The following is a 24,492-nucleotide window of genomic DNA, read 5'->3' as shown; positions in this document are numbered from 1 at the left end:
GCGTGGCGGCAGGTAGCACCGGTGTCTGAGACCCGGGGAAACCCCTCGTCCTGGGGCCCTGAGCGCTCCTGGGCTCGGGAGACAGGGCCACGCCGAGCCCTCCTTTCCGGCAGCAACGCTTACGGGCTCCAGGTCAGCCAGCGCCAGGCCCCTGACACCACGAAGCTGAAACCGGGCCCTCAGAGCCACCACGGGCCCCAGCGCGTTGCTCGCACAGGTGAGTAAAACCGGAAACTGCAAGGCGGGAGCCGCGGTCGGAGCACCAGCTGCTCTGATGAACACCGTGGGAACAAGTGCAATTCCGAGCACGTGTGTGGTTCCCGTGCTGAGAGCAGAGGCCCATTTGTTCCCAGTGGAAGACGGGACGAGAGCGCTCTTCCCGTAGCGACGGGCAGTGGGGTCCCCGTGGACGCGGATGCGCCACCCGGGCGGGCACGGGGGCGCCCCCAGACGCTGCGGGCTGCCCCCAAGGCCCCCAGGAAGCAGCTCAGTTTTTAGGTTATCACCTGAGGAATTCTTTCTCTTTTTTTTTTTGAAGTATGCATGGCATACACAACCCCATCCACCCCCTGCCGAGACCGGCACCCACACAGGGCGCAGCACGGAGCTCCCGGTGGGCGCACACCACAGCCCTCACAGCGTCTGTCCTCGGAGAGACCATGGCAACTGGTCTGCACTCTGTCCCCCGACTCTCGGCAGGAGAAAAACACTATTTTCAGCCCCCCCGGGCCTTGAGCCCTGCAGGGCAGCCTGTGCCTGTCTGGGGTGCACACGTGTGCACGTCTGTGGCGCAAGCATGTGTGCCTGTGAGAGGCCCACGGGACGGCTGGAGCACGCTCACCTTGAGTGGCGCCGTACTCGGGGGCCCGCTGGACCAGGTTGCAGAGCGCCTTCGCCGACAGCTCTCTGATGACCCTGGTGGGGAGGGGACAGACAGCTGAGCCCCTCCACTGTGGTGGCTCCGGCTGCGTTCCGCTCACGAAGAGCGAGATAGTCCACGTGAGTCAGCTGGCCACTGCGTCCAAACCGCTACTGACAGCGACCACACAAACACGTAAGAATCTCCGACTGTAACGGGTGAGGAAGGAGGACTTTGCGGAGGACAGCACCCACTCGCAGGCCCGTCTCGGGACACAGCTGCTGCCTCCGCAGCGCTGGCTGGAGGAGCAGCTCCACCTCGCGCCCCTGAGGGCCTCGGAGGGGGAGTGCTGGGAGGAGCCACGAGAGGGCCTGGAGCCGTGAACTCTCCACAGAAGGTGGGGGCAGTGCTTCACGACCTCAGACTTGGCCGTGATTTCTTGGCTTCAACACCAAGAGCACACACACAGCAAGAGCAAAATCAGGTAGGCTGATAATAGCTATCTGGGCTATATTAAAATTTAAAACTTCCGATTGTATCAAAGGACACGGCCGACAGTGAAAGGGTGGTGCGTGGAACAGGGCAGCATCTGCCGGCCGCACCGGTCCTTTCCCTACCAGCCGTCCGGGACGTGGCGAGAACCCCCACAGCCCCCCCAGACAAGCGCCTGCATCTGAAGGTGGGCAAACACCCGAGGAGACGACCCCCCGAGGACGAAGCACAGACGGCCGACAGGCACACGGAAGCCGCTCAGCGTCAGCGGCCCCCAGGGACATGCCAACCAAACCACAGTCAAACACCCCTGCCCACTCCTGGGGACCGAACCAAAACCCCTGTGCGTTGCTGGTGGGAATGTAAAATGGTGCGGCCGCTAGAAAAAACTGCATGGTTCTGGAGGCCCCTAAAACAGTCAGAACCGCAGTGACGCGGTGGCTCTGCCCCAGGCGCACACCCCACGGCACTGGGCGCAGGGCAGGGAGGTGCCCAACCCGAGTCCTCAGGCAGGAGCCGCAGCAGCCACAGGAGCCGCAGCCACTCCAGGGTCCGTGAGCAAATGAATGGACTAAAAAGTGTGGTTAGAGCAGCAGGGAGACACTCCTCAGCCTCACGAAGGAAGGGGCTGCCGACTCCTGCCGCAGCACGGAGGGACCCGGAGGACATCAGACGCACTGAAACCAGCCACACATGGGAGGACAGACACGCGTGCGGTTCCGGACGAGGGCCCCGGAGCAGGCGGACTCATGGACACGGGCAGTGGGGCGGGGGGCCGGGGGCAACAGGGCTTGTTTAATGGGGACAGAGTTTCAGTCTGTAAGATGGAAAGTTCTGGAGAGTGTTCACACAAAAAGATGAATGCACTTTACTGAACTGTACACTAAAAGTGGCGTACTACGTGCGTTTTACCGCAGTAAAAAATGTTTTAAATTATGTTTGCTTTGATATATGAATTACCTGGGGTAAATGTGAGCAGAAAACCTTTAAAAAGAAACCCCAGACAGTGGACCCGACACCCCTTAGAAGCATTCACTGATGCTGACAAAGGTGCCCTCCGAAAGTGTTTGTAAAGAATCCTGCAAGGATCGAATCACTACGAAACACCCGGATGTGATGTGGTATCGTATGTCAGCTCTACTTTAATAGAGATCATGGAAATAAATAAAACACGGTTAAAAAAGGAACTCTGTAAGGCGCCCCGTGACATAAACGCAGAAATGTGAGGCTCACCCGTCCCAGTGGCTGATCTTCACGGTCAGCAGGTGGTCGATCATCGGCCGCGTGTACTCGGGAAAGCCGGCGATATGCGTGCTGGAAGACAAGACCCCGGGGGCGGGGGTGGGGGGGCGGTGAGCCCGTGGAGGAGCCGGGCGCTCCTGCCCTGCTCGTGCAAATGGTGCCTCCACTCCAACAGCTCCCCGTCCCGCTAAATACACCGACGTCCCCTCGTGAGCAATTACTCAAGGAGACGATGAGACCGTCTAGGCACAGAAACGTGTCCTTCGCACAGTTGACAAGAGCAGAGGCTGGAGGAGCCGGCAGCCAGGAGGGGCAGACCAAGGACATGGGCCACTCGGGACGCGGGGCGGAGCATGCTGGGCACGGCACACAGGTGTCCTGCGCAGCACAGGGACAGCAGCACGCCCCCGCCTGACAGTGCCTGGCTGACGGGCACCCTGTGCTCACGTGAGGCCCCCGTCCAACGAGGAGGGAAGCCAGTGTGGCCACACGTGTGAAGTGACCAAATCTCTGGAAGGGACAAGAAGCCAGGGACAAGGGGGACGCCCGGCCTGCAGCCCAGGGGCTGAAAGGAGAGACGAGACAGACTCGGCCTCCAAGCTCACCCTCCGGCAGCTTCTGGGGAATTCACCGCGCACGTGCATCGCCCCTCCCCAAGAGAGCACCCTCAAAAACCGACGCTCCCCTCTTCGTGCAGCGGCAGGCGCACCGCGGCACGGACGCCGGTCCCACCCCTCGGCCCCCGTGGAGAGGCTCTGGCGGCACTTCTGCCAGCCGCACTCAGGATGTTAACGCTCATCCCGGGACCCGGCCCCTCACACACTGCTCCCTCGCTGACCGCGTGAACCACCCGGAGGACACGGCTCCAACCAGGACAACACTGCTCATGGGCACGGCAGGAGAGACACGGTCGCTCCTGACCCGAGGTTTCTCTGGGAGAGACTCGGCCCTCGCGTGTCACCAGCAGCAGCACTGACGGCGTGCGGCCAGTGGCACGGGACACCGAGCCCTCCCCAGAAACAGCGCCGACACGACAGGTCGGCTCAGACGCAAGCGCGCTCGCCCAGCGCGCTCCCAAGACTGCAAACAGCCCTTCGCAAGGCGAGCTGCTCTCCGCCATCGGATCCCTGGCCTCTGCAGGCCGGCAGGTCCGCTGCCCCCCCACCCCTGCCCCGAGGTTCTACGCGGGTTCTGGGAACAGTTCCCGACTCCACGTGGCTTCAGCTTCTCACCCGTAAATCACACCTGCTCAGCCTTCCAGGGCGAAGAGAGAAGATGGCAGGAACTGAAGATTTTAAACATCTAAATCAAAGAGGATGTTCTCCTTTGTGATGAACGTTAAAAACTTACCTTATAACCAGGAAACAGTTAGATCTGTTGCCAACAGCAAAATAGTCAGCTGTGGTCAGAATGTCGATTCCGTGAGGGAAGGTGCCCTAAGGACAAGGAAGAGCAGGAGCGCATGAGAACACAGTGAGGAGCGGAGGCGCCCCGCGAGCCCGCTGCCACGGCCGGGCGGGGTCACGCCCGCACCCCGGGAGGCCAGACAGGCCTGCCCCGGGCCGCCCGCGCCCAGTCCTCCCCACGAGCGCCCACCCTGGCTGCAAACGGCACTATGAACATCTGAACCACTTAAGAATATTTAGCGTTTTCCAAACAAATCAGACATCCCTCCTAATGTACGATCTGGAGGAGCCCTTCCTCCAGCACACCCCGCAGAGAGCCATCAGACGCCAGCAGGGTTAAAGCCAGGGGCCGGGGCAGTCGGCCTGCGCCCGTCTTGGTGCAGGGGCCCAGCCCACGCGCCCTTGGGGGTCCTGGGGGGCCTGGACGGGGGCCCACAGCCCTGTAAGAACCAGCGACCCGGGCCGGACAGTGAGTAACACCCAGGAGCAGACTCATCCATGGGGAGATGGAGGGGCCCCCCATGACCCTCACCCAGCCCCAAAGTCTGCGAGTCATTACCAATGTGGCTCTCACTCCTGAAACCAAACGAGTTTTCTAAAAAGACTTAAATGACCAACTGTCAAACCCCAGTGAGAGCCACAGCCACAGACCACAGGAGGGAGGCGGCGGGCCCGGCCAGCTTGTCCCAGGGACGTGACAAGCAGTGGCAGAGGCCGTCACTGAGGGGGACAAGTGCTCGGACAGCCAGCTCCCGGTCACCGTGACGATGAGGGACTGAGGCTAAGACTGGACCCCAGGTCACGACAAGGAGTTCGGGAACCCGTCCCCGTGCAGACCCTCACAGACAGGGGCTGGCTCGCCAGCAAAGCCCACCAGCCTCGGGCGGAGGCCGCCGTGCGTCCAAGGGGAGGCTGTGTCCCGGCCGCCCCCACTCCCCCCGAGAGAGTGCCCGGGGCCCTCCCCCTCCGGCCAGCGCTCGGACCCTCCTGGACCCCCGCGCGTCCCCCCACGGCATAAGGCACTGAGTCCGGACGTGTGTGTAGGCCGCTCCCACACTCGGGTTCCCCGAGCAACTGCTTAAAGCTCGTGCCAGCCCCCCCCCCCCGCCCCGAGTCACGCCGCGCGTCAGCCTGGGACCAGAGCCAGGCCAGGCGTCGGTTTCATCCAGGTCAGTGGGGCGCCGTGCCTAGCGCTGCGGGGGGACACTCGGTGTTCGGGGCGTCTGCCTCTGGCCCCACGGGACGCCGCGGGAACGGAGGTTCAAGACACAGCCGTACCTGTCTTCCCACACTCTCCTGGAAAGCAGCCTAGGGCAGAAGAGCAAACAGCAGTCGGTGAGCCTGCACCTGGCTAGACACCAGGAGAGATTCACAGCAAATGACCCACGGCTCTGCTCGGTTTCCGTAAAGGTCCTCACTGTGGCCCGTCAGAGCCTCCAGCGTGGTGGTCGCTCTGTCTTCACGCCCCTGAAACCACAGCCTGACGCGTCAAGTCCGTAAAGCCAGCCCACCCTGCACAGTGTCCCCGAGTGGCTCAGGTCACAGCGGGATTTAGGCCTGGACGTACAAACGGAACAGACCGAAACCAACCAGTCAGACAAAAGCCAAACGGCCAGATCGAGTGTTGGGATAAAGGGTCAGGAGGCTGAGGGGAAGAGACCCCGAGGCCCTGGGAGGGGTCCCCGGCCTGGCAGGTGACCTTGGGGTCAGTCAGCCTGGCCGTGACACTCACAACCCAAACGTGTGCCCTGTCAGCAGGGCCTGAGGACGTCCCCGGCACTGCGGCCGCCCGTGTGGAAGGAGGTGGGACACCCTGTGCTCTGCCCTCCACTCCTGCTCCCACTCCCGCCCCGCTCCCGCCCCACTCCCACCCCCACGCCCGCCCCGCTCCCGCGCCCCCCCCCCCGCCCTGCTCCCGCCCCGCTCCCGCCTCGCCCACCACCGCCTCGGGACCACCTCCACGAGGGTCCTGTCTGTCCATTTCTTTGAACCCTCCCGAAGGTGCACAGATCACAAACAGACAGCGCAACGTGTGACCATGAGCTGGTGGAGACCTCGTTCTCGTCTGCCCCACAAACTGCCCCCACACCTCTGCCTAAGCCTGAGGCCCGGCCACTTTGTTCCCTCTCCCGACCACCAAAACCCCCAAAACGCACGTCTCCGCCCCTGACACCTAAAAACCTGCACTCGGCTTCCACACCTGAGGGCGCAGAGCCCTGAGCGAGACCCTCCACGCTCACCCGGCAGTCCCGTGGGGCGCGACCGCTTCTGAGTGGGGAACTGGCGGCCTCTGGTGCACAGGGGCCCCCAGGTGAGGACTTCCATCCGACTGCCTGCGACCCTCTCCGCCCCCAGCCCAACCACCTGCAGGACGACCCGTGTCGCACTGAACGGACCCCCACAGTCCAACTTCTGATACCACCTGGGTCTCGGGGTAACCCCTCACCCCAGGTCACAGCCCCTCAGAGGGCCTCTCAGCCGGCCGGCCCCTCCAGCCAGCCCCCTGGTCTGACGCCATGCAGGGCCCCTCGCCCCGACCGCAGAACGGGCACCGTGGAGAAGGAGGCAGAGGGGACTCACCGAGGCAGCCCGCCGGCAGTTCACGTTCCGGTCGAACACCGTGGCGATGACCAGTGCGCTGTGGGGTTGGGGAAACCGAGCGATTAAAACAAACGTGCAGAGAACACAGGCCCCACGACAACGCTGACGAGAAACCTCAGCCTCTCACTTGCTCGGTCACCACCGCTGCCGAACAATGTGTGCGCCCCCGACCGCGCGCCTCGCCCCAGGGAGGGGGCGGCTGTGCAGGCTGGGGCCGCGGGGCTCCCGGAGGACGAGCCCTGAGGCTCCGGGTACACGCGGGGCACGCACAGGCTCAGAGGACAGGACAGGGCTCACCCAGCTCTGCCCCCCTTAGGTCGTGGTGTGACTGTCACCGATGAACCAGGGCTCACCAGACTTCGGCAACAAGAAAAATCGAAGGATTCAGGATAGGCATGCAAAGTGTCGTTTCTAAGTACGACACTTTGAAAATTTCTACCTTCTGTCAGCCCGCAGGGAGAACGTTTTTAAAAAGCTGTTCAGACACATGGGGTCCCCCCAAGGGGATGCTGCCTGCAGGCCAGCGGGAGCCTCACGCTCCCCCACTCCTGTCTCTGCACGGCGGGTCTCAGCTGACGTCCTGGGACGCTCCTCCGGCACACGCATGTGTTCACACGCACGTGTTTCCAGCCCCGGCAGCCACTTCCCTAACGGGCGCTGCCCCTGCCGCCTGTGTGCCCACCCCCGAGGTGTCCAGGCAAAAGCCCCTGGGACCTGCGACCTGTCCTGATACCTGGGAGGGGGCTGAGGCTGTGGATGCACTTAGGTTTGCCGACCAGCTGACCTTCTGATGGGGCCCCTCCTGCAGGCCTGTGTCCTCAGAGGTCCCCAGAAACTGCAGGAGGCAGGACAGGGAGGAACAGAGGCACCTGGTCGCAGGGCCTCCGGGAGCTGAACAGGTAGGAAGCAGATTCCCCCCAGAACCTCCGGAGGGAACCAGCCTGCGACACTGCGGTTCCGGCCACTGACACCCGGGTCAGACCGCTGACCTCTCCTGGGTTTTTTGTTGTTGTTGTTTTTGGGGTTTGTTTTGTTTTGTTTTGTTTTCCACTAAAGTGGAAGAAGCCAGAACCAAAAGCCTGTATGCTGTGTGTTTCCATCTATAAGACGGTCCTGAAGTGGCAGGACTACAGAAGCGAAGGCCGAATGGTCGGGGCCGGGGCCAGGGTCACCTGACTGGGGAGGGCAGAGGGAAGAGACCAGAGTGGTGGGACCGCCCTGTCTGTGCCTGTGGTTTGGAACCCCACTTTAGGAATCTGGCAAAATTCAAAGACCTATCCATGACAAGAATGGGTTTTTCTGTATGCAAGTTAAACAGAACATCAGAACATGAGGACCAGGAGGCCCCTGAGTGGGCCCGAGAGACTGAGGGGCACAGGAGCGGGGGGGGGGGGGCACCCCAGAGCAGGAGGGTGGGGGTGAAGGGCTACAGTGGGCAGGAGGCCAGACGACTGGGGGCCGGGCGGGGCAGGGCAGGGCAGGGCTGGGCTGGACTTCAGGGTCCACGCAGACGCATGGCCCTCTAGGGCGGGCGGCACCCAGATGCAGGGGTGGACCCCATCTCAGACTTGAAGCACCATTCTCCACTAACGGGAATGCAGACTCCCGAAAATGGCCCGCTCCAGGGACGGGCAAGGGGAGCGATGCACCCAGAGCAAGGGCCGTGCTGGGAAGCAAATCTTCAGAAAACAGAAGTGCGGGTCCTGCTGAGAAGACACAGCCGCTGCCCTCCAACAGCCCCGGCAGCCAACTCAATGGACAGCAGTGTCTGTCGGCTGGGAACCCCGGGAGCCCAAGGAGCGCCCCCGCGTCCACACAGACCACAGCGCCGGATGAGTAACAGTGGGGAGGGGACACCGCTTCCTTGCGGGAGAATTCCGAGAGGAGCAGTGACCACGGTGGCATCTGCCCGGACAAGACCACTGATGGGCACAAAAATGGGCAAAGTTGACGGAGAAAGAGCATCGTGACGCAGTGTCGGCGTGTCAGCCTGGAACACTCCTTGCTCACAAAGGAAACAACAGAGTGACCCCGCAGGCCCCGCGCCGGGGCGGGAGCCCGGGGAAGTCTGGGGCGGGCCGGGTGGGGTGGGCCCGAGCGGGCACCCGGCCGAGCGCCGGCCGACGGGGACGCAGCCTGTCCTCGGTTTCACAACGGGAGCTGTTGACAGTGGGGGAGGCTGGGGAAGGGCTTACAAGAACCTTTTCTGCTACTTTTACAACTGTTCTTTCAGTCAAAAGTTAGCTCAAAATCACACATTCTTTAAAAGAAAATACCTGGAGATCTTAAAAGCCCCAGCGTTAGCACCTCGGGTCCTTTCTGTTATCACCCCTTTTACTGGTTGAAGCCAAGAGCAGGAACATGTCAACTTTAAGGTGAACTGACTCTTAAACTCAACTTCACAATGGCTATTAATGAAATTTTAGAGATCACCAAGCTGAGCAAGACATTAGAGATCTTTCAATAACTGAAACTTATTTTCATAAAGATTTTATTTACTTATTTTTAGAGAGTAGAAGGGAGGGAGAAAGAGAGCGAGGGAAACATCACTGTGTGGTTGCCTCTCACACGCCCCCTACTGGGGACCTGGCCCGAAACCCAGGCATGTGCCCTGATTGGGAATCGAACCAGCGACCCTCGGTTGGAAGGCTGGTGCTTAACCCACTGAGGTATACCAGCCAGGGCTAAAACTTATACCACTACTATTCTTAACAAAACATTTGGTATCTTCATCTAAATATAGTCTCAATCAATGGAACTTTAAGTACTATATATCTACATGTTAATAAGACCTTTTAAAAATATGTTATTCATTTATTTTTAGAGAGGAGAAGGGAGGGAAAAAGACAGAGAAAAACATCAATGCACCAGAGAGATGTCGATCAGTTGCCTCTCACACCGCCCAGCTGGGGACCCGGCCCTTAGAGCTTCTTCTTCTCCATTCACAAGATCTAGGTGTTCTAGGAAAAGCTATTAACCAAGCATTTCGGCTTTAACATCTGACACAAGAAAAATGTGGACTTGTATTTTGAATGGCCCTGGGTATGCCAAATACAGAAAAGCTCACATCTCACACTACCTTAAAATTCCCCGACAGTCTGTCTTACACTACAATTTCTAAGTTACGGAATACCGATTAAAGAGGAGAACAGAACCAATGCAAGAAAGAAACACACCATCGCCTGCTGCCTGCCAGCCCTGGAAGGGGCTCGAGGGCCCTGAGGCAGCCGAGATGGGAGCAGGCCCTCCAGCACCCCCGCCGCCACCCGTCTACGGGCTCACAGCCCCGCGCCCCCACACCTCTCCTGGTGCAGCCCGGGCCACTGAGGCCAGCCCGCAGTTCTGAGTGCTGCCAGCCCCTGCCCAGCACCGTGGAGCGGCCGAGTCATCAGGTGAGCCCGTGCTGGGGACAGAAGACGCTCAGTGTCAAGCTTTTCAGTTTATGTGGCAACTGAACCGAAACAATGAAAGGCTGTCCTGGAGATTCCTTCTCATGCTGTCATGTGTCTATGCTCCGGCCTTCCAGCCCCTTCTCTACAAGCACAACTGGCTGCCCCAGAAAAAGGCCTTCTTCATCTTCCTCTCTCTCACGCTCCTCGCTCACCTGCGGGCCCCTCTCAGCATCCACAACAGGTCCACCTGACCTCAGGCTCCCGGCCAGGCCCCGCAGCTCCTGCACTGACTGGCCCCCGAGCAAGGACAGAAGGGACTCCCTCCCGGGAGCCCGCAGGCACTCAGCCCTGAAGCACACGGAACAGAAACAGCTGCCGCTGTGGGTGGACAGTGAGGACACAGGAGGCCCAGCTGCCCAGGCCGGAGGGGTGCAGGCATGGAGGGGCTCGCCAGGAAGGCTTTCACACTCGCAAGTGGGTGGCTTTAGAAGGTCCCTTCTTTGTTCCTATCTCAGCAAACTTCAGAGAACAGCAGGACAAACTGTATCCCTCTAAAAACAGCTTTCAACCAAGTTTAGACTCTTGAGTTAATTCAACAAATCAATTTGTTGTATGCAACAGGGGAATGCAGCAGGTTTTTAATACTGTTTTGATCTGGACTAAATTTAGAAAATTACTCTAATTTCACTCTGAGAAACAAAACTGGCTTGTCTACAAATACTAGTGAGTCTCGCATAGGAACAGGTATGATGGTCCTGGTTCAGTATGAGCAGGGAAGCACCACAGGCCCCAGTCCATGCACCCCCCAAGTCTTCCTTAGCAGGAGGGGCCTCGCGTGAGTCACTCGCACGGCTCACGTGCCGGAGGGGATGTGCACAGCGGCCCCGACGGCCCACGGCAGGCGTCTGCCGGGGCGGGGCCGTGTCTCGGGCGTCTTCTCCTGTTTGCTTTCGCCGCGGGAGAGCAGGCGCTGCCTCGCCAGCATTTCCCAACACAGAAGGCCGGTCTGTGTCACACAGAGAGGGACTCTTCCTCGTCCAGTCGGGGAAGCTGCATGCCTCGACCTGCCCGGGCTCCTGGTTTTTATTAGCAGGTACAGCAGGGCGCAGCTCACATCCCGAAGTCCACCTCTGTTAGTCTACACAGTGTTTTATAGCAATAAAAAGCAAAATGCACTGCTGCTTGTTATCTTAAGTAACAGTAATCCCATCATTTCAAAGTTGATCCACATTGTTTGGAAGTTGCAGACTACACTGTCTACCGAGTTGAAATGCCTGCCAGTGGCCAAGCTCTCCTTTCCTTTTCCCTCACAAGAATGAAGGCTCCCACGAGACCTTCCAAAGCACGTAAGTCGCAGTGGAGCCAGAATGAGGGCCAAGAAGAGGTTTACCAGGTGGGGGAGTGGGGGCACACTTGTGTCTGTGATCAGCACGTAACTTTCCCTGGAAAACACGAGGGCTCCCCCACCCCGCCCCCCTTCACCCTCCCCCCACTCCCTGCAGAAGCAGCCCTGGAGAAGGTCGCGGTGAGAACAAGACACGGCTCCGAGCGACGCCTGCCACTTCCTGATGTCTCGGGACAAGCCTGCCCTGGAGGAAGAGATCTGGGAGCCGATCCCCAGGCGCTGGCCTGCCGCTGTGGGCGCGCGGGGCGCTGCCCAGCTCGGGAGGAGCCTGCAGGCTGATGTCAACGGCCTCGACTCACAAAAGAGTTTCAGGTGAGGAAATCGCTGGAAGGTGCCAACCAGCAGGCTTGCAAGGGCTCATTTTTCTTTCCTTCTTGCAAGTCAGCTTCCCGACTGCCGGGGAGAAGGCATTTCCTCGGTGAAGCACAGCCGTTCTGTGCCGTTTTAACTTCGTGTGTTTCACTGATCTCAAGTCACACTCAGTTTTTCAGAAAGCCCTATTTACTTTCCACAAAAAAAAATATTATTCCAGCTCATAGTCTGTGTATAATCTTAGGAAATACAAGCTTTCAAAACCTGCCAACACTAATTCAAAGCAATCGACTGCCTGAAAACTTTCCTTTTGGTGTTCTAAAACAGAGCCACCTCACACCCACAGATGGGTCCCTCCAAGCGCCCGAGAAAGTGGGCAGCTGAGCCCTGCACAGCCCACCCCAGACCGCTCAGCAGGTGGGGGCCTTGGCCACGCTGCCGCCACAGGACTCTCTTCATCAGACGTTCGAATTTCACTGAGAGAATTACACTTTGATCTCCAGTGTCAACTTTTGCAAGATCCACTGAAGAGTTTGTGAAAGTATAAAGGTATCAGCCTTTTATCAGGTGGCAGGATTAATGGGCTTAAAAGCTGACAATTAAAATGCGGTCACTTATTACACACAGAAGGAGGCAGCTCTTGAAGGACACACCCCAACCGATACTCCTGGGCCAGCAGCGTTCTCGGGCTCTCGGTGAGTCACCTCCCAGCCTCCCTCCCCACCCGCCCCAGCCTGCAGCCCGGACGGACCAGGAAGGGCTGCAGCCCTGGCTCCCAGAACCTGCCAAACTGGACGGGAAAGCCTGCCAGGCCCAGGCGCAGCTCCAGAGGGCACCTGTGATCTGATCCTGGGAGGGGCCCGGGGAAAGGGGGCTAGAGGCGCCCCGTCAGGCAGAAACTCCACGAGGCCGCTAGCTCCGGTGCTAATTAGGAGGAATTGGGAAGGCTGTTGAGCAGGAGTCCGCGTGCCCTGCCAGCGGGAGGGTTCCGAGTGGGACGCTGCCGGTGAGTACGTGAGCGACGCCTGGGGCATGCCCAGAGAGTCGAGGAAAAGTAACCTCCCCTGAGATCAAAGGGCCCAAGTGCAACCACAGGAGTTTCTGCTGAGAACAGTGGCCACCATCAGGGCAAGTGTCCCTGGTCCCTCCTGTTTGGTCACGTTCTTAAAATGAGTCCCAGCTCCTGAGAGAGGCGAGTGCCCCCAACAACCCCTCCTGCCCTCCTGTCACCATCCAGACATGGTGGCAGGGGTCCTGCTGGCCCACTACCCTCTGGGCCCCCGCAGGACAGGCTTGGCTCCACCCTCTCCGCCGCAGCCAATCCAAGTCCCGCTCCCTGACAGGAGCAGAGAGACCAAGGCCGGGGACCCACTCAGCCCCGGCTCTGGGCTCTTCGCTGCCTGGTCCTGCCACATGCCACACCCAGAAAGCCGGGCACGCGGCAGCTCGGTGGGCCCCACATCTGGCTTTCCTCTTCTGAGGAGCAGAGGGGCCCCTGGAGTCCGCTGTGCCGGCACCCTCCAGCCTCCACGAGAACTCGGTGCTGGCGTGCGGGGACGCACACGCTGGGGAAAGAGGCTCCGAGTCAGACCCGCGTGGCTCGGCAGCGGCCCAGCCAGGTCGCTGTGCTGGCCTTGCCCGGGCATGTGCCGGAGGTCCACGGGCGCAGGCCCGCCCACCCGGGAACCCACAGAACTGGGCCCGTGACGTCAACTGCGCCCACGTCACGCTCAGGCTCACCACGGCTGATGCTGCACTTCACAAAGTCGCTGACGCCATCGGCATGGCAACAGCTTCTAGAAACTGCAGAAAGCAGGAATCACTGGCTCGCGGCTGCGAGAGCCTGTGTTTCAAAAGCCAGGGCCCTGGGGAGAAGACAGCCAGCCCTGTCTGCCCCACGGGCCCCGGGGGGGCGTGAGGGCTGGGACCGCTGGCCAGCGCCACTGCTCTCCCCATCACGAGGGACACAGGCCCCTGCAGAGCGGGGGCTCAGAAGCTTCCGCCCCAAACAGAGAGCAGGTGTGTGGCCGGCGCTCCCGCTGTCCCAGGGGAGCACGGCCTGCGCAGGCCGCACCGTGCCGCGCAGGCGGGCGCAGGCTCAGCTGCCCGCTTCCTCGGGCGCTTGGAGGCACCCGTCTGTGGAGGCGCGGTGACTCTTCCTTTTATAACACCAGAAAGAAAGTTTCCACGTAAATTTGTTTTGAATTAGTGTTGGCAGGTTTTGAAAGCCTTTATTTCCAAAGATTTTACCATGTTCCAATTTCCTCTGCCCCGAGAGTCCTCGGAGAAAGGGGCGGCACGGATACCTGCCACGTTCACCACACTGACGAATGCCAGACTGAAGAAGCAGTGCCGATGCGGGGGTTGCTCTCCCTTCGAAGCGGGAGGGGCCCCATCAGGAGCCGGATGCCCTGCAGAGGCCAGGGACATGCCGTGGGACTCCGGCGTCTCCCTCAGTCTGTCAGCTGCCCGCCGGTGGGCAGGTGTCACCAGGGTTGCAGCGTCACCAGGGTGCCCACCTCCCCGCCAGCACTGGACACAGGGTGGCACAGTGTCAGCCCAGACTCTGTGACAGCGGAAGCACCCAGCACCAAGGGAGCCGCTGCCTCTGCTGCCCCTTCTCGTCACAGAAGCCACTTGCAGGTGAGCGGCAGGAAGAGCCTCGCCCGCAGCCTTGGGAGACAGCAAACCCCCGTTCCCCCAGGGCCGGGGCCCTGGGCTGCTGGCAGGGAGCCACGGCCCAGGGGGCCAGCGAGGGGCGAGTGGTGGGGACAGGCCGACAGTCACGCAGGACCTTGGCCCCCCAAGCCCTCAGCCTTGTCTCTCTGCCCTTCTCCAGCGGAGGAGGAGCAAGGAGGAGTCGGATACCTCTACGACTTCCTGGAAGCACTCTGAGCTCCCCCAGCTCTGTCAGCACCCCTGGCCTGTTCTGTGGACCAGGCTCTGACGTACGTCAGGACGGGGAGACACAGGCCAGAGGCACTTCCTGGGCAGTGAACAGACCTGCGGCTCTTCTCCCGACCCCAGAAGCAGTGAGAGCAGAACGACCTCCAGTGCCCGAGACCTGGGAGCCGCAGCAGAGAAGCCAGGGGCTGCAGACCCTGGGGACTTCCTCAGGCAGCCTTTCACCCGGGGCCACACCGGCGCACCTGGCTGGAGGCACAAGGAGCTGGGACTCCGAGGACAGGCCGGCCCCTGTGGATGGCTTAGGACTGCGGGGTCCATGACCAACACAGAGGCTGCCGCCACGCTGGGCAGCCCTCCTCTGGCTGCCTAATAAACACTGAAAACAGAGGCCTAACCTTGTTCAAGTCCAGAAATACATGAACAAATCACAGCACAAAGATTAACTTAAAAATTTCCTATGCTGGGGACACATTTGTTTTATATTTCTCTGAAACAAAAAAAAAACCCCAGCAGATCTTAAAAGTTAGGGGCAGGACGGCAGGGGCAGCTGGACACCCTGGGGGCCCAGCTGGGGGACACACCAACAAGCCCAGGCCACAGCTGCTCCAGTGTCTGCCGGGGCCGCCACCTGCCGGCTCCAGTTCCTTCTCCGAGAAACCACAGAAGACACTCAGTCCTGCCTCGCAGAGCTGCTCTGAGGGCCGAGGGCCGTTCCCAGTGTGCTGGAGATGAAGCTGCTGGTCAGTGCAATGGTGTTCAAGTGCTAGTCTATCCCAACCAGAAAATCGGGGCAGGACAAAGCCCAGCCCCTGCACAGCAGTCAAGGGCTTCCTAGTCCAGCGTTCCCGAGGGACCCCTTCCCAGGGGAAGGCTGGCAGCTGGGTGTCCAAAGCTTCTCTCTCTGTGGGACACAGACGCCCAGAAGCCCCACTCACCGGATGAGCTGTCGCCGCCGGCTGTTCCCACACCCCCCAAACGACGTCCCCTCCCCCACAGAGCCAGTGGGAGCCTCTGCACAAGCCTCCTGCACAGCTCTGGGCAGAGCCGCCTCCCCACAGGGAAGGAGCCTGAGCTGCTGCCGGGTCACAGACCACCCACGAGGGGTGTGCTACCGGCGCAGGAACGCCGGCTGCACAGCACCGTGGGGGCGCCCTGGGCTGGCTGCGGCACACATGCGCCTCCGGGAGGGCACCGCCCGACGGGCGACGGCAGAGGCGGGCCGGGCCGGACCGCCACGACCGGGACAGGCTGTACCTCGCAATCTCGGACACGAAGGGCTTCAGCTCCCGAGGCTCGTAGGCGCGTGCGAAGGCCCAGCACACGTAGCAGGCGGCGTCCCGGACGTTGGCGCCCACGCTGCAGGCACCCCGCTTCTCCTCGTAGGTCAGCGCCTTCAGGATCACGGCGACCACTGGGCAGGGGAGACGGGGACCGAATGAGACCGTGGAGGCAGCTGGTTTGAAGACACGGCAGCGGGGGCACCCCAGCACCCAGCAGGGGCAGGTACGGCCAGCCACCAGGCGTAGTCCGCCCCAAGGTCATGCTGTGAAAGTTACCACCTTGTCAGGAAAAAACGTGGAAGGCAAACAGAAGTCCACGAATCAAGTGAAAAGTTTCCTTTAAAGCTGCCCGAAAAGCACACAGAGGTGCAAGGTCCCCCACAAGGGCCACCAGAGGGATGCCGCAGGACCTGGGAGCCTGAGGAACGAGGGAGCCAGGCCCCAAGGATGGGCTCCGAGAGCCCTGGCGGCGGGAGAAGGGCCAGCGACACCACTGGACAATGGTCCCGGGGTCTTGTGGTCGAGGAGGCCCTAAAAGATGCGTCGGCCTCTAGTTCGGGCCCGAGGCAGCACCTGCTGCCCTCCACCCAGGGAGGAGAGGGGAACCCGGCACCCAGGGGTCCGCACTCTGCTCCGAGGGTGTCCGCCGCCTGGGGGTTTTCAGAACTGACAACCAAACAATGACAGAACCGACCCCCGGTGCCTTCCATGCTTCTCCATTAGCCCTAGGGACGATCTACACACATTTAGTTATCTGAAACATCTAACACTTACAGTAACTTGAAATACATAACAGATTATCCTGCTTCCATTTTAAAACGTCTAATTGATTAATATTACATAAGTGATTTTTGATATAAAGATATGACAGAATTTTGAGACATGTGGTGTGGGTATTTGATGTTTAAAAGAGCTGAGATTTTACCATTTTATGTTAAATTTCTTAGATTCATGTATTTCAGGGACCTGAAAAGTTTTGCTTTATATATATCACATTCATGCATAGGGCTTAAAAAGTATAATAAAATGTAATTAATTGTGTAAATCAAACAATTTTCCAAGCCTTTTAAGATACTTATAATTTAAAGACATAAGAGAAAAGGCTTAAAAAATTAATTTAAAAATTAAAGACAATGTCCCTGGCTTATGTAGCTCAGTGGACTGAGCATCAGCCTGCAAACCAAAGGGTCGCGGGTTCAATTCCCTGTCAGGGCCCAAGCCTGGGTTTCGGGCCAGGTCCCCAGCTGGGGGCGCACGAGAGGCAACTACACACAGATGTTTCTCCCCCTCTCTTTCTCCCTCCCTTCCTCTCTGTCCAAAAAATAAACATTTTTTAAAAATAAAATGAAAAGTAAAAATTAAAGACAAGTTTAAATTGTTTCTTAACGTCACACTGAGCAGAATTTTCTGAAAGTCCCAGTTCACTAACCCAGACAGACAAGGGCGCTGCCCTGAAGCACCCTCAACAGCTGGCAGTGGTGTCAGAAGGGATCAGGAGTGGGCCTGGGGCTGCCCTGCTTCTCTCCGGTGGACGCCCGACACTGGACAGGGCCGCACGACGGGCCGTGGGAGCCAGGCGTGCATCGGCCCCTGGCCCGTGGGCACCTGTCCTGTCGGCGCACATGGCCACAGCCTCTGTGCGCCGCGGCCTCACAGCCCTGCCCGCCGTCGCTCATGGGAGGGGAGATCTGCAGGGTAAAACTCGGCTGCACAGCTTCCCGCGCCGGAGCCGCCGCCGCAGACCTGCGGACGCCCTGCACGCAGCCCTCGCTCAGGAACCGAGGAGGGAGGGTGAAGGTCCCGGCACCAGACGAAGGGAGACCCGCCACTGAGCAAAGAGGACGAACGCCAGTGGCGAGAGGGAGAGCACAGTGGGGGCCTGCCCGCCAGCGCCCAGGAGGCCGGCTGCACACCCACCTGCACACCGGGCCCCGCCCCCAGCCCCGCCTCAGGAGGCTGACACTGTGACTTAGAAAGGCCCAAGAACAACACTCCAGGTGTGAATTTAAGAAAAATAAACTATCAATGACTCGCACGTGCACCTGTCATCACAGAAATTATCTCCCAGGAAAACATACCTAAAAACAGACTGAGGCGAAAAAAAAACCAAAAACAAAAACAAAAACAAAAAACAAACAAACAAAAAAAACAATGCAGGACTATGAATATTATACACAAATTTCTCTTCTGCCTTACTACACCCAAGATTACCTCATTCTATATAAACTGCAACAGAAAATGGATGTGATTCTATACAGTTTATTTCATACACACGATAACTTAGTAAGATTACAAAATGTTCACATAAATTTACTTTGAGTCACATAAAATAAGGGCAACGTAGAACAACAGGCTCACAGACACCACCTCACCAATCCCACCCACCTCGGCCAGGAGAGGGACTCCGGGTCGCCGCGGCTCACAGTTCGGCGGGGACTCAGGGGTCTGATGCAGGACAGGGAGCTCCAGGGCGTCTGGCCGTGGGCGCCGAGGTCGCCAAGCCTGCAGCTGGCCTCGCTCTGCAGCTGTGCATGCTGAGGACCCCCAACACGGAGCCCACTCTCTTGCCAGGTTCGCGTTTCCTCAACCCAACAGCAGCAGGACACCCCCCTCGGGATGTGCCAAAGGCCCCTCAAATTCCACAACATCTGAAACTGAGCCCATCTCCCCTCACGACCCACCTCAGCTGGAGGCCGCGCCACCCTCTGGGGCACAGCTCAGGGAGTGGCGGTCACCCCAGGCCTGCCTCACCCACAGGAGCCGCACCTCTGCTGAGGACACCGTCACGCCCCACCCCAGTGCCCCCCACCGGCCCCGTCACTGTTGGGCTAACGTGGCTCTGGGCCTGTGTGTGCTCAGCACTCACCTCACAGCAGGGCAGGCTGCACAGGCTGGTTCCCGCCTGTCCCTTCAGGAGTCCCCCCAGCGCCCGCCGCCAACCCCCCACTGGCCTCACAGCCCTCTCGGCCTCCCACCTGCACAGCACCCCAGAACCAGGGGAGCCGCGCTGGACAGAGGCCACGGAAGCCAACGGAGTTCTGCCTCCGTCCGGCGGCACAGGGGAAACTGCGCCCCACGTCCTGAAAGAACCCCTACCCTTCCTCGTGAGTGTCTCCTGCTAACCTCCTGAAGTGAAGCTTGCAGCCCTGGCTGGTGCGGCTCTGGAGGTCAGGTGTCGGCCCCCCATCTAAAGGTGGCCAGTTCAATTCCCAGTCAGGGCACGTGCCTGGGTTGCAGACCAGGTTCCTGGTCTCGCACATCAGTGTTTCTCTCCCTCTGCCTCCCTCTCTTCTCCTCTCTCTAAAAAAGAGTAATAATGAGTTTAAATCTTTAAAAGCAAGTGAAGCTCACAATTAAGACTCGTGAAGCACGCACAAATGCCAACCCAAACGGGGGCACTGCCTTTAGCCGTCGTGGATCACGCAGTTCGATCTCATCGGTGACTTTTAAACGACTGTCCCTACCTGAACTACACCGAACCCGTGACGCTCACAACTGGTCCGCAGCTGTTTTACCTGCAAAGCCTCGTTTTCTGGGGCTGCTCACGCTCACTTTCTGTGCTGACAGGGGAGCCCGCTCGCGGCCCGACACACGTCGAAACTAATCGGCTGTGGCACCTTCAGCAGGGAAGCGCAGCCTACGTGGCCTCGCCGCCCCCAGATCTCGAACACGGCCACCCAGGGAGTTCTGGGTGAGACCATTCAGCAAGTCTATAGCCGGAAGGAGATCTGGGTGCTCACGGCTGAGTCCCAATTTATCGGTCCACAGGACAAGATCAATTTCAAAACAGACAACTAGGAGTGACAGCGGTCAGCACCTCCACATCTATTCAGGCAGACACCCCCCGCCCCCAGCCACTGAACTCAGAAAGGCCTGGCGCCCCCCGGGAGAAGCCCACTTCCATGGGGTCAGAGCTCCCACCCCTCACCTGCTCACCAACTCCTGAGGTCACTGAGCTGCTGACCCCCAGAGCCTGCCCTCCACTTGGGGAGCCCAAGTGTCTGACCCCAAATCACACTGAGATGGCTTCCTGAAGTGTCATTTGTGCCGGCTAGGACGGCCGGTGAGCAACGGGGAAAAGGACAGAAACTGCTGACTCGTATTCCACTGACGGACAACAGCCTCAACACTCACAAAGGCTCCTGCGTGGTTTGACTGGCATTTATTTTCAGGGAAATCGGCAGCCTAGTGAGCTGAACCTTCAGTCCATCTGGCCCACTTCTCAGTCTCAAGTCACGGGAACCGGTCAGCCGTGAGAGGGCTGGGAGCTGCCACCGGCACCAGCCTCCACCCGACTGAGGCTGCCTGTCGGTGCCCTGCCCCACCTGGCCTCCCGGGCCTCCCTGCGGCCCCACCCGCAGGCTGGGCAGAGCCCGCCTCGCCTGCCTTGCAGCCCAGCTCCCCACACAGACGCCATGACGCCACCCTGCCATCCTGCTCAGAGACCTCAGACGGACGGCCCCTCCATCACACCCGCCACACACGGGGTGGCTGGCCCCCAAGGGCAGGTGAAGCAGGGCCACCGCCAAGCACAGAGAGGGACAGTAGGAACAGCCCCCTCGTGGGTCACCGGAAAGGAGCTTAATTTGCAGAAAGTAAGACAGCTGAGAAGACAACAGATTTCTTTAACAAGAACATGAAAAATGAGCCTATCGGCTCCAATTCACCCCAGGGAGACAGGAAGCGCTGTGAGCTGGAGCTGAAGGACGGGGCTGGGGCTGCGTCTGCCGCCCCCTCTCCGGGGCAGAGGGGTACCCTGGGCTTCCAGCTCTGACACCCCGGCCCCCAAGGACAAGAGGAGGAGCAGAAACAGTCTTTGTCCCAGACCTTTGAAAAAAGTCATCCTCAAAGAAAAACTTCAAAACAACTCGTTCCAGATTCAACAGGTTTAAAATAAGGAAAATCTTCGACTGCTTTAGACAAAACCCTTTTCCGAGGTTCCGATCACACATGGTGAATGCATGTCAAACACACGGCACCCCCAGAGGGCTTCCTTCTGGCAACCCAGAGCCCTCCTCTCCAGACAGCAGGTCATTTGTCTACCAACCGCCTGAGGACACAGCAGCCTCCAGGGTGAGTGAGCGGCTTAACCCTCGCGGTGCCAGGCTCCACCCAGGGCTCGCAGGGTGCGCACCCAGGGGGCAGGAGAAACCCAGACATTCTCTGCAGGCGTACCAATAACCTGTCCATAAAACATCATCACATAGCCGGCACAACATCATGTCTTGATAAGTCATAAATTATACTAATTTAAAAAACAAGTTCCTCACTTAAGGCATTCATAGCACTGGGTGTGTCTCCCAGACCGCACAGGCTGACTCTCCCAGGATGCACTGGGCTGCATCTGCTGTGATGCCCTGGGGTGACACGTCCCAGGATGCACTGGGGAGGATGCACTGAGACGCCATCTCCTTGGACACACGGAGCCCACGGGCCCCCAGGAGCCCTGAGCCGATGCAGCACGCAAACCCACAGGCCACCAGCCCGGATGGTGCCAGGAAAGCCCCGGTTACCTGGAAGTGGGTGTGGCCGTCACCACAGAACTTCTGTTTGGGCCGCGAGTGCAAATAGCCATCATACCTTCCTCAAAAATGCAGTCCAACTTGCTCAGAAAAAACCCAGTGTTGGAACTGCTGGGGGACGGGAGGAAATGATGGACACGATACCTGATTCCATGGACATCTGGCGCTCAGTTCCCACAGGACGCCTCTGAGACACTGTCCTGCGGGCCCTCTGCATGCAGGGTGCAGTCTGTGAGCTCACCCTGGGGGCTTCAGGACCCCGGCCCACCACCCCTGGGGTGCCCTGGCCGGGCCCTGCCCCCCGCCCTGTGCTCCTGGGGTGGGCCCTGGCCGGTGCCTCCCGTCTGGGCAGGTACTGCTTGTGGCCGGGCTGGGCCAGGAGACCCACCCTGCGCTGCCCACCAGGCCGTGGTGGACAGCCAGGGCTTGTTAGTCCCGGGACTGGGCCGGGAGCTCCCCCACAGGTGCCCAAAGACCAGGGGCACCCCCAGCACACGCGGCACACTGTGCGGGCTCGGGGGACACTGCCACCATCGTGACACACGTCAGCCGCATGCCCTCGCGTGAGAAACGCGAGCCCAGGGGAGAGGAGCGTCACCGTCAGAGCCGCAGGCCCGTCTGGGGCGGGACCCTCTGGAATGAACACAGAGCACCGCGGAGGCACAAGCGAGAAGCACTGCACTCCTGCGTGGTCATGGCCGTGGCCCGGCCCTGAGGCGTGGGGGCGTGGAGGCCGTCCCGGCACACCACTGGCCCAGGGCCAGAGCCGCAGCTGGGCCTGACCCACGGGAGGAGCCGGCGTCCCCTGGGAGCCACGAGGAGGAAGGGCGGTGCCAAAAGCAAAGAAAGCCCCTGCCCCTCCCGAAGCCGAAGTCCAAGCCAAGGCTCTAAAGGCCGTGCTGAAAGGCACCCCAAAAAGGAGCCCCGCACATCACCCACCTTCCGACGGCCAAAGTCGCCGCAGCCCTGCAGGCTGCTACCCGTCCTCGGAGCACCACCCCCAGGAGAGGGAAGCTGACCACGCTGCCACCACCACGCTCTCCCCACCACGGGGTCAGCCACGAGACAACAGGAGACAACACACCGGCCCTTGTGGAGGCCAAGGCCAACACCCCCCCAGATGGAACAGGCTGCCGTGGCCAAGGTCCAACCCTGACCGGGCCTGACGGAGAGAGGAAGGCATCTGCTTGGCCGGCTCCCACGAGGGTGCTTTGGGTGCAGCCGGCAGAACTGGGGCTGTCGACACTGGGTGCAGCCGGCTAACTGTGAACACAGCGATCCCACACCGCAGCCCCGGCCTGTGCGCCTCAGGGGGTGGGTGTCGTCCCGCAAGCTAAAGGTGGCAGGTTCGACCCGTGGTCAGGGTGCACATGGGAGGCAGCTGAGTGATGTTTCTCTCCCTCCCCTTCTCCCTCCTTTTCCCTCTCTCTGGAATCAATAAGCACGTCCTCAAGCAAAAAAGAAAAAAGTCAGCGAAACCCCACAAATCCTCTGACTGCCCCCAACAACTAGAGACTCTGGTTAAACACGCACATCGCACAGCCACAGCGGGGAGCCAGGGCTGCCCCCAAGCAGTCCAGACACTGCCGGACAACGGGGTGCGGGGCAGCTGCCCCACGCCACCCAAACGCATTGGAATTCCTCCTCGAGGACGAGGGGGTCGAGTTTTCAGAGTGAATCTTCCAGAATCACTGGTCTGAAAGCGGCAAACTCCTCTGTCTCTGGGCCCTTCGACTGCTGCCTGTCCCGCTGACAACGCTGCCGAGACCAGGCTGACTCTGGGACCCGCCACGGGGCCCTCCGGCACCTGTCCCAGAGCGGCGACAACTGGTGTCCATGCAAACGCAGCCGAAGAGCCGAAACTGTGCAGACGTCCTTCTGGGGGTGAGTGTCTGAGCCACCAGCGCAGCCCTGCCGCGGACACCCCCCCGGCAAGGACAGGAGTGGACAAGGGACACACCCAACAGCCGAGGGGAACCTCGGGCCTGAAACACTGCAGTTCAGACTCGGCTGCTGCGCGACGGGGACGCTGCCGAGCCGACAAACTGAGGGAAACCAGCGACCGGGCGGTTGCAGGGCGCGGGGGACGCGTCGGGTCTGTGGTGAGGATGCGCTGGGCTCAGAGAGGCAACGGGACACCCGGTACACGTGCAGCCGCCAGTGCCTCTGCCTACACTACAGCCGTGGGGGGGGGGGGCGTGTAAAAGGTAACAGCACCCCACTCGCGATCACAGTAAAACACGTAAAATATCTAAGTTTAAGAAACGCCCAGAAACTCAGAAGAGAAGGAGACGCGCTGCTCAGGACGACGCGGCGCCTTCTGTGCCTGTGGCCGAGGGCAGAGCAGGTGTGGGGCGGGGCGGGGGGGGGGGGCAAGGACACGGGGTCAGGGAGCTGATGAAGCAGGAAAGGAAATCAGGCCAAACCTTGACAGTTCCGACGCGAGGGCAGCAAAGGGGGACTTGGGGCAGCGCAGCAACACAGCCACGTGGCGCAGGCGAGGAGCGGGAGCAGGGCCCGGGACTGGCCGGCTCTGCCGTCTGGAGGGAGGGCCCTGCTGCCTGAGCTGAGCCCACCGCCAGGGTCATGCCCGCTCACCGCGGTCCCCTCACTGGCTGTGCCCCACCAGCGTGCCCCACAAGACACACAGGATGCACACTCAGGACTCACTAATGAACACGATTCACCAAAGCAACCCAAGTAATTAAAGATCCTGAAATGTTTTTAAAACAAAACTATTAAATGGTTGGGGGAAAAACAAGTAGGTTGGTCTATTTAGGATGGGGACACACTTCCAGGGAGCAGAGCGGAGCCAGAGGACCCGGATCACAGATGACACTGCAGTGTTTCCAGCATCAGTCGACCGGCACACTGAGCAAATAAGCGAGGTGAGTGTAAGAGGGTGTGCAAAGAGCTCCCACACGTGAGAGACAATGGCCTCCCCCAGCAGAGGGGGCGGCCGAGGTGCGGTGCGTGGACACGCGCAGACGTGGGAAGTGAGGCGGCGGGAATGGCTCCTGAGGGGCCCGGGGCAGAACCCAACGTTCGACAGCAACCCTGGCACTTGCATCGAT

The 24,492-nt window shown here is 60.2% G+C and overlaps 1 protein-coding gene across 1 annotated transcript in view; it reads right to left on the bottom strand.

The window, feature by feature from the left end:
- The window catches only part of TBCD (tubulin folding cofactor D), a 111,514-nt gene that overhangs the window by 26,563 nt on the left and 60,459 nt on the right, over positions 1-24,492 (bottom strand). The window contains exons 14-19 of the mRNA XM_045836285.1: positions 15,871-16,027; positions 6,580-6,637; positions 5,278-5,307; positions 3,944-4,029; positions 2,585-2,665; positions 842-915 (exon numbers count right to left, since the gene is read on the bottom strand). Coding sequence (XP_045692241.1) covers positions 842-915; positions 2,585-2,665; positions 3,944-4,029; positions 5,278-5,307; positions 6,580-6,637; positions 15,871-16,027 — 486 coding nt within the window. The remainder of the gene's footprint in view (positions 1-841; positions 916-2,584; positions 2,666-3,943; positions 4,030-5,277; positions 5,308-6,579; positions 6,638-15,870; positions 16,028-24,492) is intronic.

The sequence above is a fragment of the Phyllostomus hastatus genome, unplaced genomic scaffold (assembly GCF_019186645.2).
Source record: "Phyllostomus hastatus isolate PE091 unplaced genomic scaffold, TTU_PhHast_1.1 phas_contig_210, whole genome shotgun sequence".
NCBI lineage: Eukaryota > Metazoa > Chordata > Mammalia > Chiroptera > Phyllostomidae > Phyllostomus > Phyllostomus hastatus.
Note: the sequence above shows the minus strand (reverse complement) of the source record. Positions and strands in the feature narration are given on the sequence as shown.